We start from the raw sequence: 17,021 nt of genomic DNA, 5'->3' as shown, positions 1-17,021 counted from the left end.
CAGGAGGGAGGGTTTCAGGTACCTGGATAATTGGGGCTCATTCTGGGGAAGGTGAGACCTCTACAAACAGGATGGTCTACACTTGAGCCAGAGGGGTACTAATATCCTGGGTGGGAAATTTGCTGGTGCTAGCTCAGCAGGGGGATGGGAACCTGAAGTGTAGTTTCAGTGCACAGGAGGATGAGAGTAGGGAGGACATGGTCAGGATTTCAAGGTCACAGGAATGTGCTGGCAGACAGCAAGCTGATTTGAAGTGTCTCTACTTCAATGCCAGAAGTATCCGAAATAAGGTAGCTGAGCTTGCAGCATTGATAGGTACCTGGGACTTTGATGTTGTGGCCATTTTGGAGACATGGATAGAGTAGGGTCAGGAATGGATGTTGCAGGTTCCAGGGTTTAGATCTTTCATGAAGAACAGGGAAGGCGGTAAAAGAGGGGGAGGTGTGGCCTTGTTAGTCAAGGACAGTATAACAGTCGCTGAAAGAACTTTTGATGAGGGCCCGTCTGCTGAGGTAGTATGGGCTGAGGTTAGAAACAGGAGAGGAGTGGTCACACTGCTGGGAGTCTTTTATACGCCTCCACAGAATTCCAGAGATGTGGAGGAGAGGATTGGAAAAACGTTTGTGGGCAGGATTGAAAGGAACAGGGTGTCATTTTGGGGGACTTTTAACTTCCCCAACATTGATTGGAAATCTTATAACTCTAGTATGTTGGATAGACCAATTGTGTCCAATGTGCGCAGGAGGGTTTCCTGACACAGTATGTCAAAGGGCTGACAACAGGGGAGGCCACACTGGATTTGGAGCTTGGTAATGACCCAGGCCAGATGTTTGAGTTAGTTGTATGTGAGCACTTTGGAGAAAGTGACCATAATTTAGTTAAGTTTAATTTAGCGATGGAAAGGGATAGGTAAATGCCACAGGGCAAGACCTATCAATGGGACAAGGGCAATTGTAATGCGATTAGGCAAGACTTAGGATGCATAGAAAGCGGTAGCAAAATGCAGAGGATTTGAAATGTGGAGCTGGTTTAAGGAACAGATATTGCATGTTCTTGATAGGTATGTCCCTGTCAGATAGGGAGGTGGTGATAGGGTAAGGGAACCATGGTTTACTCCGGAAATTGCATCTCTTGTTAAGCGGAAGAAGGAGGCTTATATGACAATGAGACAAAATGGTTCAGATGAGGAGATGGAGAGTTAAAGATTAGCTGGGAAGGATTTAAAGGGAGAGTTAAGAAGAGCAAAGAGAGGACATGAGCAGAATTCAGCAGGTAGAGTAAGTATGTGAGGAATAAAAGGATGACGAGGGTAGGAATAGGGCCAGTCAAATACAGAAGTGAGAAATTGTGTGTGGACCCTGTGGAGATCAGAGAGGTGCTAAACAAATAATTCTCATTGGTTTTCACTCAGGAAGAGGAGAATAATGTAGGGGAAAAGAATGAGGTACGAGATATTAGACTAGAAAGGATTGGGGTCAGTAAGGAAGAGGTGTTATCAATTCTAGAAGGAGTTAAAGTAGACAAGTCCCCTGGGCTGGATGGGATTTATCCGAAGATTCTCTGGGAAACTAGGGAGGAGGTGTTGGAACCTTTGGCTTTGATCACTGAGTCATCATTGTTTCAAACCAGAGGACTGGATGATTGCAAATGTTGTGTCCTTGTTCAAGAAGGGCAGTAGAGATGACCCAGTTAATTGTAGACCAGTGAGCCATATGTCTGATGTAGGAAAGGTTTTGGAAAGGATTATAAGAGATAGGATTTATAATCATCTAGCAAGCAACAATTTGATTGGAGGTAGTCAACACGGATTCGTCAGGGGCAGGTCGTGTCTCACAAACCTCACTGAGCTTTTTGAGAAGGTGACCAAGCATGTGGAAAAGGATAGGGCAGTTGACGTGGTATACATGGACTTCAGTAAAACCTTTGATAAGGTTTCACATGGTAGGCTGTTGGAGAAGAGCTCTTAGCTGGGATTGAGAAGTTTGGATTAGAAACTGGCTTTCTGTAAGAAGGCAGAGAGTGGTGGTTGATGGAAAATATTCAGACTGGAGTCTAGTTACTAGTGGTTTACCACAAGGATCTGTTTTGGGGCTGTTGGTCATTTTTATAAATGATTTGCAGATGATACTAAAGTCGGTGGAGTAATGGACAGTGTGGAAGAATGTTGCAGGGGGACTTGGATAAACTGCAGAATTTGGCTGAGAGGTGGCAAATGGAATTCAATGCAGATAAATGTGAGGTGATTCACTTTGGGAAGAATAACAGGAAGGCAGAATACTGGGTCAATGTAAAGATTTTGGGTAGTGTGTACAGGGGGATCTTGGTGTGCATGTACATAGATCTCTGAAAGTTGCCAGCCAGGTTGATAGTGCTGTTAAGAAGGCATACAGTATGTTAGGTTTTATTGGTAAAGGGAGAGAATTCCGGAGCCATAATGTCATGCTGCAACTATACAAAACGCTAGTGTGGTCGCACTTGGAATATTGTGCACAGTTCTGGTCGCCCCCATTAGAGGAAGGATGTGGAAGTATTGGAAAAGGTGCAGAGAAGATTTACCAGGATGATGCCTGGTCTGGAGGGAAGGTCTTATGAGGAAAGGCTGAGAGATTTGGACCTGTTCTCATTGGAAAGAAGAAGGCTAAGAGGAGATTTAATGGAGACATACAAGATGATCAGAGGATTAGACAGGGTATAGAGTGAATGTCTTTTCCCTATGATGATGACTTCAGCTTGAATGAGGGGGCATAGCTACAAACTGAGGGGTGATAGATTTAAGACAGATGCCAGAGGCTGGTTCTTTACTTGGAGAATAATCAGGGTGTGAAATGCCCTGCCTGCCAATGTAGTTATCTCAGCCACATTAGAGAGATTTAAACAATCCTTGGACAAGCACATGGATGATGATGGGATAGTGTAGGGTGATGGGCTTAGATTAGTTCACAGTTTGGCGCAACATCAAGAGCTGAAGAGCCTGTTCAGCTCTTTATTGTTCGATCCACCCTACTCTAATTATGTACTCCTCACAATCTCTAATTTTTTTTGTCCTGCGACTGATGTCCAAGCCTTTAGCTGCCTAAGCTTTGTACTCTTGAACTGTGCTCCACATTGCTTTACCTGCCCACTTCCATTTTGATCTTCATTAAAAGCAAACATTTATTTATATGATTTGCATGCCTTTATGGAATCATGTGAAATTGTGCTGTGAAATATGACTGCAAATTTCTTTTGGATGTTTGATGATATTTGCATTGCTGTATGAAAACATTTAATTGTTGAGGAGAAAGTGAGGTCTGCAGATGCTGGAGATCAGAGATGAAAATGTGTTGCTGGAAAAGCGCAGCAGGTCAGGCAGCATCCAAGGAACAGGAGAATCAACGTTTCGGGCCCTTCCTGAAGAAGGGCTTATGCCCGAAATGTCGATTCTCCTGTTCCCTGGATACTGCCTGACCTGCTGCGCTTTTCCAGCAACACATTTTCAACATTTAATCGTTGTCAAACAGAGAGATTTGGAGGACATCACAGAAATTCTGCTCTTCAATTGTTGAAAGGTATCAAGGAGTTACCTGCCATAAGGTGGAGCCCTCAGCTTGAACAACTCTCACAATGGCCACAATGGGAATCCACATCATACAGAAGGTGGTCATAGACCAGCCCAGTGCTATTGCCCAGACAGGGTATTCAACTGGCCCATATCTTGGGGGAGCATATGTTACTAAGGACCAGAGCAAGATGACCTGAAATGAAGTGAAAGCACAAAACAATTTCTCAAAAAGGCTGAACAACTATAGGAGCAGTTATCGGCCATTGAGCCCCATTGATTCAATGACATCATGACTTACCTTTGGCCTTACTCCATGTGCCTGGTTTTGGCACCATATCCCTCAATATCTTTGCTAATCATAATTTTAAGTCTGAGAAAGATAATTTTAACAACTGATTCAGCATCCACTGCTGCTGTGATGGAGTATTCCATACTTTGTGTATAGAAGTGTTTTCTCACACCCCTCCTGAATGGTCTGGCCCTAACTTTATACTATACCCCTAATTCTAGATTCCCAAGCCAGGAGGAATAATTTATCTTTACCCATCATGTGTTGTGTTAATATCTTGAAAACTTTGATCAGATCAACCCACAACCTTCTAGATTTTAGAGAAAACAGGCTTAATTGGTATAATCTCTCTTTATAATTTAACCTCTGCAATCCAGATATTGCTCTTGTGAACCTACAGTATGTTGTAACCCTTCCAAGACCGATGTATCCTTCCTAAGGTGTGTGGTACCCACATCTGCTCACAGTACTTCAACGAGAATGTAACCCGCCTATCTGGAGTTTGATCATTGTCACTTTAGATCATTAAAATGTGTAACATTTCCTTACTGCCAGCAAACACGGAGAGATCAAAAGCCAACAGACTCTCCACCACAGCCAGAAGAGCCAAGTCCTTTGCCCAATCATCATCTCAATGTCCTTGATGAATCTGTTTGCCCCTGTGAACAACAAGAAAGCAGAACACAATCATATCGTCCATCCCGCACTGTCTGTCTCTAATGAGCAGGTTTAACCAGGGAAGAGATCATTCAGGATTGCAAACAGGGTGAATAAACTGTTCCCAATCACCAAGGTGATTATCTGTCAGGGGAACTGTAAACAGACTGATGGAGAATTAGTTCTGTTTTTCCACAACCGCAGTGGGAGAAAATGCTGACTGACTGAGTCAAATGACAAATAGCTGTTGGATAAGGCTGAAGGTGACTGGAACTGATGAGAGGCTTTACAATGGGCTGTTATGTGATTGGAATTATGATGAGTCATTCAGGTCTGCTAAGAGCTAAGGTTGCAGGACATCAGTAACTGCTGTCTCTGCCAAATAAGAACGAGACATTCAAGATTGGTCACTTGCACAGATAATTCCAAATGAAGCATACAATTGGCACAGAATCCTGTGTATAGAGAAACCTGAGAAAATGCTTTTGTCAGCAGAACTTCAAAGATTAACTTTGCAGGAGGTACCCTATGTCAAGAGGCATGGTGAAGACACCGAGAAGAGTTCCAAACTGGCTAGCTGCCAACACTCCTGGGAAATAATGTTTGGGGTTAATCACAGAACACAGGGTAGTGAAAGACAGTGATAGAGATATCTCTAGTACTTAAACGTGTGTGTGATTCATTTAAGTTCTCAATAAATTAATTGAGTTTTCTCGAGTTCTAAGTGTTTCTGCTGTATCTTGAACTATGTAGAGACAGTTGTCTGTCAGAGATGGGCAACAGAACTTGGCGTCCCTGGCTGGATGTTGATAAGAAGTTGCTTTATGTTACTCTGGTGCTGGACATCGTACTGTCTGATTTTTCCAAAGCCCCAATGGAGTAAGTGAGTGCGGGAAGGAGAAGGTGGAAATTTGATTGTGAGAAAGACAGAAAAAGAACAGTGGACACATTAAAGAAGTTAGCGCTAACAGCAAGTGATGACTCAAGGGCAATCTGATTGGATGGGATTTCACCAATGTGGCTGGGAAACAGCCGAAGTAGTGTAAGTATAATGGTAGGATTGGTACAGGAACGAGAACACATGGGGACACTCTCTGGAGTTTGCCAGAAGAGAGTATGAGAGAAAGGTACTTTAAGAAAATGCAAAAAGCTGTTGCAGTCGGCTGTGTGGTGGATGTCTGGGCAGGAAGCCAGCACTGAGAGCTGAAGCTGCCATCAGAGGGAGCTCAGATTAGAGAAGAGATAAAGAGATTGACCGAGAAGATCAGGAATTTACAAAGCCACAGAGATTCAGACCTCATGCATAGGAACCCGTTTCATATGCAGTGTGAGAAATTGATGAGGGAAAAGGTGAAAAGTGAAGAAGAAATGAAAGGGGCTCATGTGCAGACAGAAGGGTTAAAGAAACAGTTTCGTGATTTGAAAATGGTTATGAATGTACGACATATGTCAACACAGGTCCCTTAGTGTAAGGGACCTCAGACAAACATACAAAGTGTATGAAGCAGATAGAGACATTGTAGGAGAGAACAGGCAGGAGGGCAACACTCATACTCCCCACCAACCCTCCAGATGTTACAAGTACCACTCCTTATGATGTTCAGGGATACAGCCAAGTGTATGAGAGATTGTCAGCCTGGAGATAATCCCTGGGAGCTAATCCAAGCTATCCACAAGCAGCGAACCACACATGGGTTCGATAATGAGGAGGAGGAAATCACAAATACTGATCCCACTATTCAGTCAGCTTGGCCCAAGCCACAAAATGTGGGAGGGGGAGCATTAGATGTGTTATAGGAGGCTGTACTGACGGCTGTGGGAGCCAATAGAGGGCACCCAGTGGAAGCCCTGACTGAGTGTAGACACAGGAAAGGAGAGCACTGAACTGTGTTTGCTGCCAGACTGTGGCTAGTGTTCCAGAGTGTCTCCGACCCAGGGCTAGACCAGTGACATTTGGCTGCACCTTTTAACAATCGGTGGATGCATACAATGGTGTCCCATTGCACAGAGAAGTTGTGAAAGGTGTGTGATGTGTTAAACCCTCCAACAACACACACGTTGAGGCGTGAGTGTTGAGGAAAATGGCAGAGTTTGGGAAGAGAAGACCAGGGAACGTAAGGCTCAGGGAGGATGAATGGCACCTCTTAGAGATCAAGGGGCAGCATGGAGAAATGAAGGAAAGGGACCAGTCCCAAGGGGATCACCACTGCCCTCTCAGATGGTAGGAAGGGGATGCAGGCACGAACGAGAAGACCCGGCTGCGGTCACAGAGAGTGATCGGATCCCCAGGGGTTCATGGAAGTGCTTTAATTGCAATGAAGAAGGACACAATGCCAGAGATTGTCCAAACTCCCGGAGAGGTGGGATGAATCAGATGCAGGTCCAGCCCTTGCCACTAGAGGGACATATGTCATCAACTGAGGCAACAAGTGGGTTGTTGCACTAACCCAACACGATGGTCTCAGGCCTCTCCAATATAAATGTGTAATACAAAACAGGATGGGATAGAGAGACAACTGTTTGCAATTGCTAAAGGGGCTTGGGTCAAAAGTGAATCCAAGGAAGACTCAAATAATAAGATCAGTTAAATGAGTTATTTAGGAGGAGTGTTAACACGACGAAAAAGAAAGATAGACAAACAGCAACTGGACTTCCCATCCCCACAGATGTGAAGAGATTCAGATTTGTTTTAGACTTGACTGGGTATTGCAGAGACCATATTGATGGTTTTGCTACAAAGTCAACACCACGAATGATGTTAGCAAAGAAAGATGCCCCATGGGAATGGAGGGCAGAACACTCACAAGCAATAGTAGCTTAAACCTGTGCTTGGTGAGTGCTCCTGCCCTGAAAAACCCCAAACCCAGCTGAACCATTCTCCTTGGAGATGGCTACTACAGACTCTACAATACCGGCAGTCTTATTCCAAGAGGTGCATGCTCAGTTGAGGCCGGTAGCCTGTGCCTCAAACATGCTCACGCCAGTAGAACAGGGATCCTGGGCATGTGAAAGGTATTTATTGGCAGCGTTCTGGGAATTACAAAATTTCATCAGCATTGTAGGGTTGAACTCGTTGACAATTTTGATAGAATATATACCCATTCAGATGCTGCTGGATAGACATATTAACGTTGGCAGAGTGAGCCAAAACAAAATTGCGAGATGGACACGATGATTACAAGGATGAAACAGAGAGGTAAAAAGGGTTAAAGATAGTACCATGTGAGGAAATAACCTAATTTACCAGAGGACACCCCATGACTGTCAGGTGGTGATAGCAAATGAACCCAAGGGATTATTTCTATCAAAACAAAGAGGAGGGAATACTGGCCAAGAGATCACAGGGAATAGCCAAGACAAGAGACGGACAGACAGAAATAGGAGAACAGGATGGGAATGTCAAATAATCCTCACATTGTTGTTGATGACTCTTCATCTGTAGAGGATGGAGAATGGAGAACTGGCTGTGGGATCTATATGGAAAATGAACAAGGATGGGAGATGGATAGTATAGTCCTCAAAATGCCAAAGACCAGGAGTGCTCAAGCAGCTGAGTTGGCAGCAGTGGCGTATATAATGAGCCACCCAGATAAACACCCCCAGAATTTACCATCTATTCAGACAGGATGTACCTGTGCAACAGTCTGACAGAACACCTCCCCTGATGGGAGGCGAGAGGCTTAGTGTCAGCAGATGGAAAGGTCCTACAATCTGCCCCATTGCTGAGGTACATCTTTGATCAGCGAAAGGGAAAGAATATGGAGTGATGAAAGTGAAAGCTCATTCGAAGTTATCACAAGAGAGAAACAGAAAAGCAGATGAATGAGCAAAATGAGGGGCAACAGCTGGAGAAGGATGGCAGCTGTAGGTCAAGGAAACAGGAGAACCCAAAGAGAAAGAAGTGGGCTCAACTGATCGAGCAGGAGAACAAAAAGGAATTCTTCAAAGTCTCGTAAGCGAAGGAAGCAGAGGAATATACTGAATAAAAAGGCATGTACATGAAAGAGGCTGTGATACTGTGCGAAAGGGAATGTGTCGGACCAGGGAAAGAAAAGAATCTGATGATTTATTTGTCCCATAACATATATGGACACTAAGAGTTGGAAAACACCTTGGAAAGGTTTAAGGAAGTATGTTGCCACGATTAAAAGTTCACGTCTAAACATTTCGTGAAAAATTGTCCAAAATGTGACCATATTAACCCTGACACACAAGATCAGTCAAAGGGGCCTAGATAAATCTACAAATTAACTGGCAATCAGCAATATTTCTTTTAACTGAACCATTCTCCACCAAATTCTGTTCAAGCCAGAACCTGGTGAAAAACTGCACATAACTCTATCCGTCCACCCAAATGATACAGAAGAGTATTTCCAATGTTTCATAGCTATAGAACTTCCATCTATTCTACATTTCACTGAAGAATGGGTGAAGCTCATTTCTGAGGCAAAGGAAGTTCTCGATAAATGGCTATAGACGAGAAGGAGATTGAAACCCATGCAGAAGTGACAGATAGGGACTGAGAGGCTCCAAGGTCTTGCAGTAAAATTTGGAATTGAGGATGAACACTCAGGTCCATCCGTGGATCAGAATTGTGTCAGTACATGATTGTTGTACTGCCTCTTTTAAACCCAAGCTCCCAAAATGAGAATATAAATGGGTGAAGGTAATTTGAATTCCCATCAGTTTCAGAGAAGAAGGATGAGGAATATCATTTCACCCAAAGCATTATCATGCAGTTTTGAAGGCACAGGAAAATCCCCACAAGCCTTTCTGAACTTAATTATTTTATTTTAATTCAGTCTTGTTCCTGTTCCACTTACCGTAGATCCAGCTGAGACTGATCAGTTCTACAAGACCGATTGAAGTGAGAAGCCATCCTGAACAGAAATGATCCATCAAATTTAGCCAGTAAATCCCAGCCTAAAATTAAATGGAAAGTCAGAAACTGTTACATCGGAATTTTAGAAAACTCTGACATTCAAAACAAGAGAATATTGGGTCATGAAGGTTTTCTTTATCTCAACGACAGAACATCCAACACTAATCGGTCTACTCATTCCTTTACAGTGTGGAGTCAGTTTTGCTGATTTCCGTTCCCTTTTTTGAAATAAATAGACCAAAATTCGAATTATTACACCACATGTGAATTCACAAAGTTTAAATATCCCATTGGATTTAATGTGGATTCCTTTGAGTATCTCAATATCCTGTTTTCTGCTTTAACTGCCTGGTAACATTATGCTGTACAAAATTCTGGTGCAGCCACACTTGGAGTATTGCACAGAGTTCTGGTCACCGCATGAAAGGAAGCATGTGGAAGCTTTGGAAAGGGTGAGGTGGAGATTTACAAGGATGTTGCCTGGTATGGAGGGAAGGTCTTATGAGGAAAGGCTGAGGGACTTGAGGCTGTTTTGTTAGAGAGAAGAAGGCTGAGAGGTGACTTAATTGAGACATCGAAGATAATCAGAGGATTAGATAGGGTGGACAGTGAGAGCCTTTTACCTTGGATGGTGATGGTTGGCATGAGGGGACATAGCTTTAAATTGAGGGGTGATCAAAATAGGACAGATGTCAGAGGTAGCTTTTTTACTCTGAGAGTAATAGGGGCATGGAGCACACTACCTGCAACAGTAGTAGACTCGCCAACATTCAGGACATTTAAATGGTCATTGGATCGACATATGGACGAAAATGGAACAGTGTCGGTTAGATGGGCTTCAGATTGATTTCACAGGTCAGCCCAACATCGAGGGATGAAGGGCCGGAACTGTGCTGCAATAGTCCATGTTCCATGATGCTAATAGTATTGATAACACATTCATCAAAACAGCAACAGCTTACATTCAGAGAGAAATTTAATGTAATGAAATGCACAAAACAGCTTCAAACTCCCATGATCTCTCTCCCCTCCCATGACCTCCATCTACCATAGCCCCCTTTAAAGTATATTTCACATCTACCTTCCATCTGCTGACTCTCACAACGTTACATTTACCTTTATTAAATTATTTCTGTCATTTCTAATCCAATTTAAATATATTTCTGTGTATTATATGAGTAACTGCACCAACCAATGTCGAGATTATAGCATTTTTGTGAATGACAAGGCTGTTTTGTCTATCTTTATTTAGCTGATAATCGTTTACTAACATCCTAATGTTGCAGGGTCTCACTGTAGAATCAGAGATTCATACAGCATGGAAGAGGTCATTCTGCCCATCAAATCTGTACTGTCAAAACTCCTACACGAGTCCCACTTTCCCGCACTAGCCTCAGAGCTTTGAATAGTAACATTTCAAGTTCTCATCCAAGTACTTTTTAAAGGTTGTGAAGTTTCCTGCCACAATTACACACTCCCATCACCACGACAACCCTGGGCAGCACATTCCAGACCCCCCCCCCCGCACTCTGAGTGAAAAAGCTATTGCTGTTCACTTTAAAATTATGCTCCCTTGTTATTAACCCTTCAGCTAAGGTTAACAGCTGCTTTCTACTCACACCGTGCCTGCCCCTCATTATCTTAGACACTGCTGTCAGGTCCCACCATTCAACCTTCTCTGCTCCAAAGAAACCAACCTGAGCATATCCAGCCTCTCTTCATAGCAGTAATAGTCCATTCCAGACGATATCCTGGTGCATCTCCTTTGCAATCCCTACAATGCCATCATAAAATGTTTTCCACATTTTCATAAACGTTTGCCTCCACTGTTTGATCAGGACAATAATTCCATGATCAAGATGAGTTTAGGTGGCCTGTAATTTTCCATTTTTTTGTCTTACTCCATTTTTAAACAGGGAGAAAGTGAGGACTGCAGATGCTGGAGAGTGTGGTGCTGGAAAAGCACAGCAGGTCAGGCAGTATCAGAGGAGCAGGAGAATTGATGTTTTGGGCATAAGCCTTTCATCAGGAATGAGGCTTGTGGGCTCGGGGTGCTGTGAGATAAATGAGAGGGGAGTGGGTCTGGAGGGGTCACATTAGTGATTTTCCAGTCCTCTGACTCCCGTGATTCCTGAAAGATCACCCCTAACGCCCCCATTATCCCTTCAGTGATTGTTTTTCGGAGGTCACTCTTTGTCTCCCGTGAAACCCAAAGCCAGCATGGTCCCTCTTCTTTCTGCAGGAGGTCACTGTCTGAGAATTAGGAGAGTACATCCTGATGATCCATCAGTTCCAATCACTTGATGCCTGTGTGTGTGGAACAGCCTTGCTTTACCGTCAGCCCCACTCTCAGTCCACTTCCTGTCAGACCATAGATTCTCACATGTACTTCCCCAATTCAGGAGGGAAAATAACATCCAGAGAAACTGCACAGAACGTAGCAACTGGGAGACTCTGACTGAAAGTTCCAACTCTTTTAAGGCCCCAAAGGCTTCTGCTTAAAGCTAAAACTAAAAACTAAACCTCAACGCTAAAAAAAACTCGAGAACCTGGTCTGTGAGATTTGGCTGTACCCAGGCTCCTTCCATTGGTCCAACTTTAAAAATAACTCCAAGGCCTCATTAAATGTTTACTTTCACAGAGACAGCTCGGCATCTCTGCCTTACAACCTCTTTTCAAAAGGAGAGGCCAAAATAATCTCTTAAAGTGACAGTAAAACAAAAAAACTAGGTGCATATTCTGGTCCAAAAAACCAGACATCCAGGCTCCAGAGCAGACACGGCAAAAGGTTAATTGTTAACAAGCTTTGGAAAGCCATGTCAAGGTGATTCAAACCAATAACTCCATGCCCCTGATTGGTCAGGTACTCGAAAGATTCAAGAAAGCAGCCAGGAAAGTAGAAGAGACCGGCCCTGGCAGGGCTTGACCTGACCCCAGTCTCCAGCTGAGGGACATGGCAGAGAGCAGAGCAGCTTGTCCTCGGACTGTAGGCAGGGAGAGAGCAAAGGGGAGAGAGAGAGAGAGACCGAGGGAGGAAGAGAGAGAGGGAGAGATCCCTCTGCTTGTGGGCTCATGTTGTGTTGCCCTTTTCCCTGATACACACAGGGAGACCTGGGTAAATTAATCTCACATTCTGGTCAAGGAGCCCACAGGGTCCGAGAGACACCCTGAACCAAACAATATTCTAGTGAGTCCACAGAGTCTGAGAGATCCCCTTCATTCGATCAATATCAAGTGAGTCTGCAAGGTCCGGGAGAAATCCTGAATCAAACAATATTGAGGGAGTTTGCAAGGTCCATGCGGCGCCCTGTCCTGGACTACAGTTGTCCTCCAGGTTACAGTGGGAGATGAGGAAGAAAATTCCAGGGACACAGAACCAAATTTTTAATTCCTCTCTGGCAACAGCGAAGGTGCTGGAGGACTAGAAGGCAGCTAATGTGGTTCATTTTCACAAGAAGAGTGTTTGAGATAAACAAGGGAATTACAGACCAGTAAGTCAAGCATCAGTGGTGGGGAAACTGTGAGATATAGGTAAAGTAGTGTTACTTCTGCAATCGTAATCACTTATGCAAGGTAAATGAACTCACACCAGTGTATAATTGTTTCAGCCAAGAGCTGAGTCAACAAGAATGAAAACTATGTGAAGGAAATACATAATTGTTTTCGTATTAGCTAAAATGTGCATACAAGAATGAAATGTGTCTGCAAACAATGGTAGATGTTACAGACAAATAGATAAGGTGCTGTGAGGGGCGGGGGTTAAGCTAGATATGCCTGTACAAACAGTAGTTATAAGCATCTGTTCCCACTTCTACAAAAACAAGAACAAACCACAATCAAGAAGTCATGAGATCATAAGGTCATAATAAGTAAGGGAAATGGATGGGAGTGAAGGAGGATATACCTAACAATGGACCACAGCAGGATGTGGTCAAATGGCCTTGTGAGGCCAGAATAAGTATTTTGTCACAGACAGGGCCGGATAAGGCAAGAGATAAACAAGAGTAATGGGTGCCAGTCTTAGAGAGGGAGGAGATGTAAACAGGGGAGGAGCAATGGGAGGAGGGAAGGGAAACAAATTACATAAATTGTGTACTAGCTGAATTCAGTGTGTGTGTGAGACTGCCTTTGTACACAGTAGACACCACACCCCTCTTGCAAGAGCGAAATACATGACACTACTGATTCAGATCTTGTCACGGACTGAAATTATTGAAGTGAGTGAGCTTCGTTTCTCACTGAAACTATTGGAGAAAATAGTGAAGGGGAAAATTAATTCCCAATTCGAGAGGCAAGGTTTGGTCAGGGATAGTCTGCATGATTTTCCCAGATGGAGGTCGTGCTGAACAAATCTGGTAGAGTTTTACACGGAGGTGACCAGCACATGGCTAAGAGAAGGGCAATTGATGTCGTTTACATGGATTTCAGCAGTAACTCTAACATGGTCCCACATGGGAAACTGATAAGAAAAATCAACGCTCATAGGATCCACAGTAAGTTGACAAGATGGATCCAAAGCGAGCTTTGTGACAGGATACAGAGGGTGGTGATAGAACTCTGTTTGTGTGACTGGAGCACAGTGTGCAGTTGCATTCTGCAGGATCAGTGCCAGGTTTCTTTTTATGATATTCATAAATTACATAAATGAGAATGTTGGCGGGTGGCAAGTAATTTTGCAGATGATACAAAAATTAGCTGGGTGTGACAGTGATGAGGACAGCGTTAGGTTTCAGGGGGATATAAACAGATGGGTCAGATGGTCAGATCAGTGGCAGATGAAATTTAACCCTGATAAATGTATAGTGATGCACTTTGGAAGAATGATGTGGGATATAGGTAAAGTAGTGTTACTTCTGTAATCATAATTACTTATGCAAGGTAAATGAACTCACACCAGTGTATAACTGTTTCAGCCAAGAGCTGAGTCAACAAGAATCAAAACTATGTGAGGGAAATATATAATTGTTTTTGTATTAGCTAAAATGTGCATACAAGAATGAAATGTGCCTGCAAACAGACAAATAGATAAGGTGCTGTGAGGGGAGGGGGTGTAGGTTAAGCTAGAAATGCCTGTACAAACAATAGTTATAAACATCTGTTTCCCGCTTCAGCAGAAACAAAAAAAGAGACCACCATCAAAACATCATAAAGCTCAGTGTGAAAAAATGATAGAAGGAAAGATTGTTTTGGTAAGCATAGAAACAGACGGCAGTGAAGAAAGATAAATAACAATAAGACCACAGAGGGAGGTGGTCAAACGGCCTTGTGAGGCCAGAGATAAACATTTTGTCACGGACAAAGCCAGATGAGTTTAGAGATGAACAGCTGTGTTTAGGTTAGAAACAGATGTAAACAGGGGAGGAGCAATGGGAGCAGATAATAGGAACAAATTACATAAATATTGTGTACTTGTTGAATTCAGTGTGTGTGTGTCCCTGCCTTGTGGACAGTGGACACAACATCCCTCTTGCAAGGGCGTAATAAACGATACTACTGATTCAGATCTTGTCTCGGACTGAAATTATTGAAATGAGTGAGCTTCGTTTCTCACAATGAACAATTTAAGTGAGTACTCAGTAGGTAGCAAAGGAACAGAAGAACCTTGAGCTATTTGTCCCCAGAGTGGGCGGCACGGTGGCACAGTGGTGAGCACTGCTGCCTCACAGCGCCTGAGACCTGGGTTCAATTCCCGCCTCAGGCGACTGACTGTGTGGAGTTTGCACGTTCTCCCCGTGTCTGCGTGGGTTTCCTCCGGGTGCTCCGGTTTCCTCCCACAGTCCAAAGATGTGCAGGGTCAGGTGAATTGGCCATACTAAATTGCCCGTAGTGTTAAGTAAGGGGTAAATGTAGGGGTATGGGTGGGTTTTGCTTCGGCGGGTCGGTGTGGACTTGTTGGGCCGAAGGGCCTGTTTCCACACTGTAATCTAATCTAATCTAATCTAATAATATAATCCCTGAAGGTGGCAGCTCAGGACAAAAGGGTAATTGGGAAGGCATTTGGGATGCTTGCCTTCATTAGTTGGAGCACGGGTTATAAATTCACAGATTTAACTTTAATCCTACAAAGTCAGGTTCGGTTTCTTCCTCAGCCATTTTAACATTATTCATGAAATGTGTTTGACAATCTCAGAGTTCATCGGCTCCATCACACAGACTTTCTCTGCCTTCTACTTCTCCTCCTAAGTCACTCTAAGTGCACTTAGAAACACCACCCAACATTGAGAATCTGTAGGAATTAAACTCATTGACTGTCTGTGACTTTCAGTTGGGATGAATTCATGAACAGTTCATTGAGTTTACTTGTACATCTTTGTTTGGAGAGGATCTGTTGTCAATGGTTCCTCTTGTGAACAGTTAGATACTGTCATTCCACAAGGTGTTCACACTTTCTGTTCATCCTCATGTCCAAGTTACTGCTTATTATTTTTTGAAACCTCCCTGATCATATCTTGCTGTTTCATCTGGGCGTGCTGGTTTTAGGAATATATTTCCAGTTTCTAAATTGAACAGTCTTGTCCACATTCCCATCCTGTTGTAGCTCCCTCAGGCTAGAACAGCCGCCAGTTCGGACAGTGCACTGCGCCCTCAGTCATGCACCGAATTGTCACCAACACCATGTGATTGAATCAATGTTACAAGTCACCGTATTCTCAACAGAGCTGTACCAAAGATACCATCAGTACACTTGTTAGTTTTAGCATGAACTATGTACGAAAACAGAGCAAAGTATTTTTAAAAAATACATACCTGTGTCACACAAAGAAGGGCAAGGAAATAAAATATCAACCAAATACCAATTGTCAAATAAAGGCGTTTTGTTCGAAGAAACTTGGGGAACATGTCAAGCAGTGCTGTTATAACTGTTTCTGAGAGAGAAAAAACAAAAGTTAAGTGAGATTAGGAATTCATGAATAATTTACACAGTCCCAGAGATAGCCAACACTGGAGAGACTGAAGCTCTGCAGACCAGAGGGACAGATCAAGACAAATTCTTCTGTCCCAGGCAGAATCCAGCGAGATGTGTGGAGAGAGGAATGGAGAAAAGAACAGAAGACAAATTCAAAAGGTCACAGTCAGGTCACAGGCCCAGTACATTCTGCCTCCAAGTGATTTCTCTGGAATTGGGTGAACAACAGAAACTGCTTCTTGCCCGGCAACAGTGAGTGCCATTTCCATGGCAACCTCGGGCCTGACAAGAGATGCTGCTGCAATCTTTCCAACACTGGAAGGGTTCCATGCTGTAGGAAACATAAGATCATAAGAAACAGGAGGAAGAATTGGTTATTCAGCCCCTCAAGCCTGCTCTGCTGTTCAATAAGATAGTTTCTGATCTGATTGTGGTCTTACCTCCACTTTCCTGCCAGTCCCCCAGAATCCTTAACTCCCTTGTTCATCAACAGTGTGTCTGAGTCAGTCTTGAATATATTCAATGGCCCAACTCCCACTGTTTCTGTGGTGGAGAATTCCAAAGACGTAATGACATCTAACAGAAACTATTGCTCCTCATCTGTGCCTCAAGTGGAGACATTTTCTTGAACTGTAATGCTCAGTCTGGACCACTTCACATTCACTCAGCTCAAAACTTTCAATCCCCTCAGAGAGTTGCATATTTCAATAGGATCACCTCCCATTTTACAAAACTCAATGAGTAC

At 43.4% G+C, this 17,021-nt stretch overlaps 1 protein-coding gene across 1 annotated transcript in view; it reads right to left on the bottom strand.

The window, feature by feature from the left end:
- LOC148148871 (sodium- and chloride-dependent neutral and basic amino acid transporter B(0+)-like) overlaps positions 1–17,021 on the bottom strand; it is an 84,790-nt gene that overhangs the window by 6,238 nt on the left and 61,531 nt on the right. Inside the window, exons 10-13 of the mRNA XM_087991816.1 lie at positions 16,117–16,235; positions 9,311–9,410; positions 4,380–4,489; positions 3,564–3,734 (exon numbers count right to left, since the gene is read on the bottom strand). Coding sequence (XP_087847942.1) covers positions 3,564–3,734; positions 4,380–4,489; positions 9,311–9,410; positions 16,117–16,235 — 500 coding nt within the window. The remainder of the gene's footprint in view (positions 1–3,563; positions 3,735–4,379; positions 4,490–9,310; positions 9,411–16,116; positions 16,236–17,021) is intronic.

Source organism: Chiloscyllium plagiosum, unplaced genomic scaffold (genome assembly GCF_037043375.1).
Source record: "Chiloscyllium plagiosum isolate Xiang-an unplaced genomic scaffold, Cpla_swu_hap1 HiC_scaffold_11, whole genome shotgun sequence".
Taxonomy (NCBI): domain Eukaryota; kingdom Metazoa; phylum Chordata; class Chondrichthyes; order Orectolobiformes; family Hemiscylliidae; genus Chiloscyllium; species Chiloscyllium plagiosum.
The sequence above is the reverse complement of the archived record's forward strand: the minus strand, read 5'-3'. Positions and strand labels throughout refer to the sequence as shown.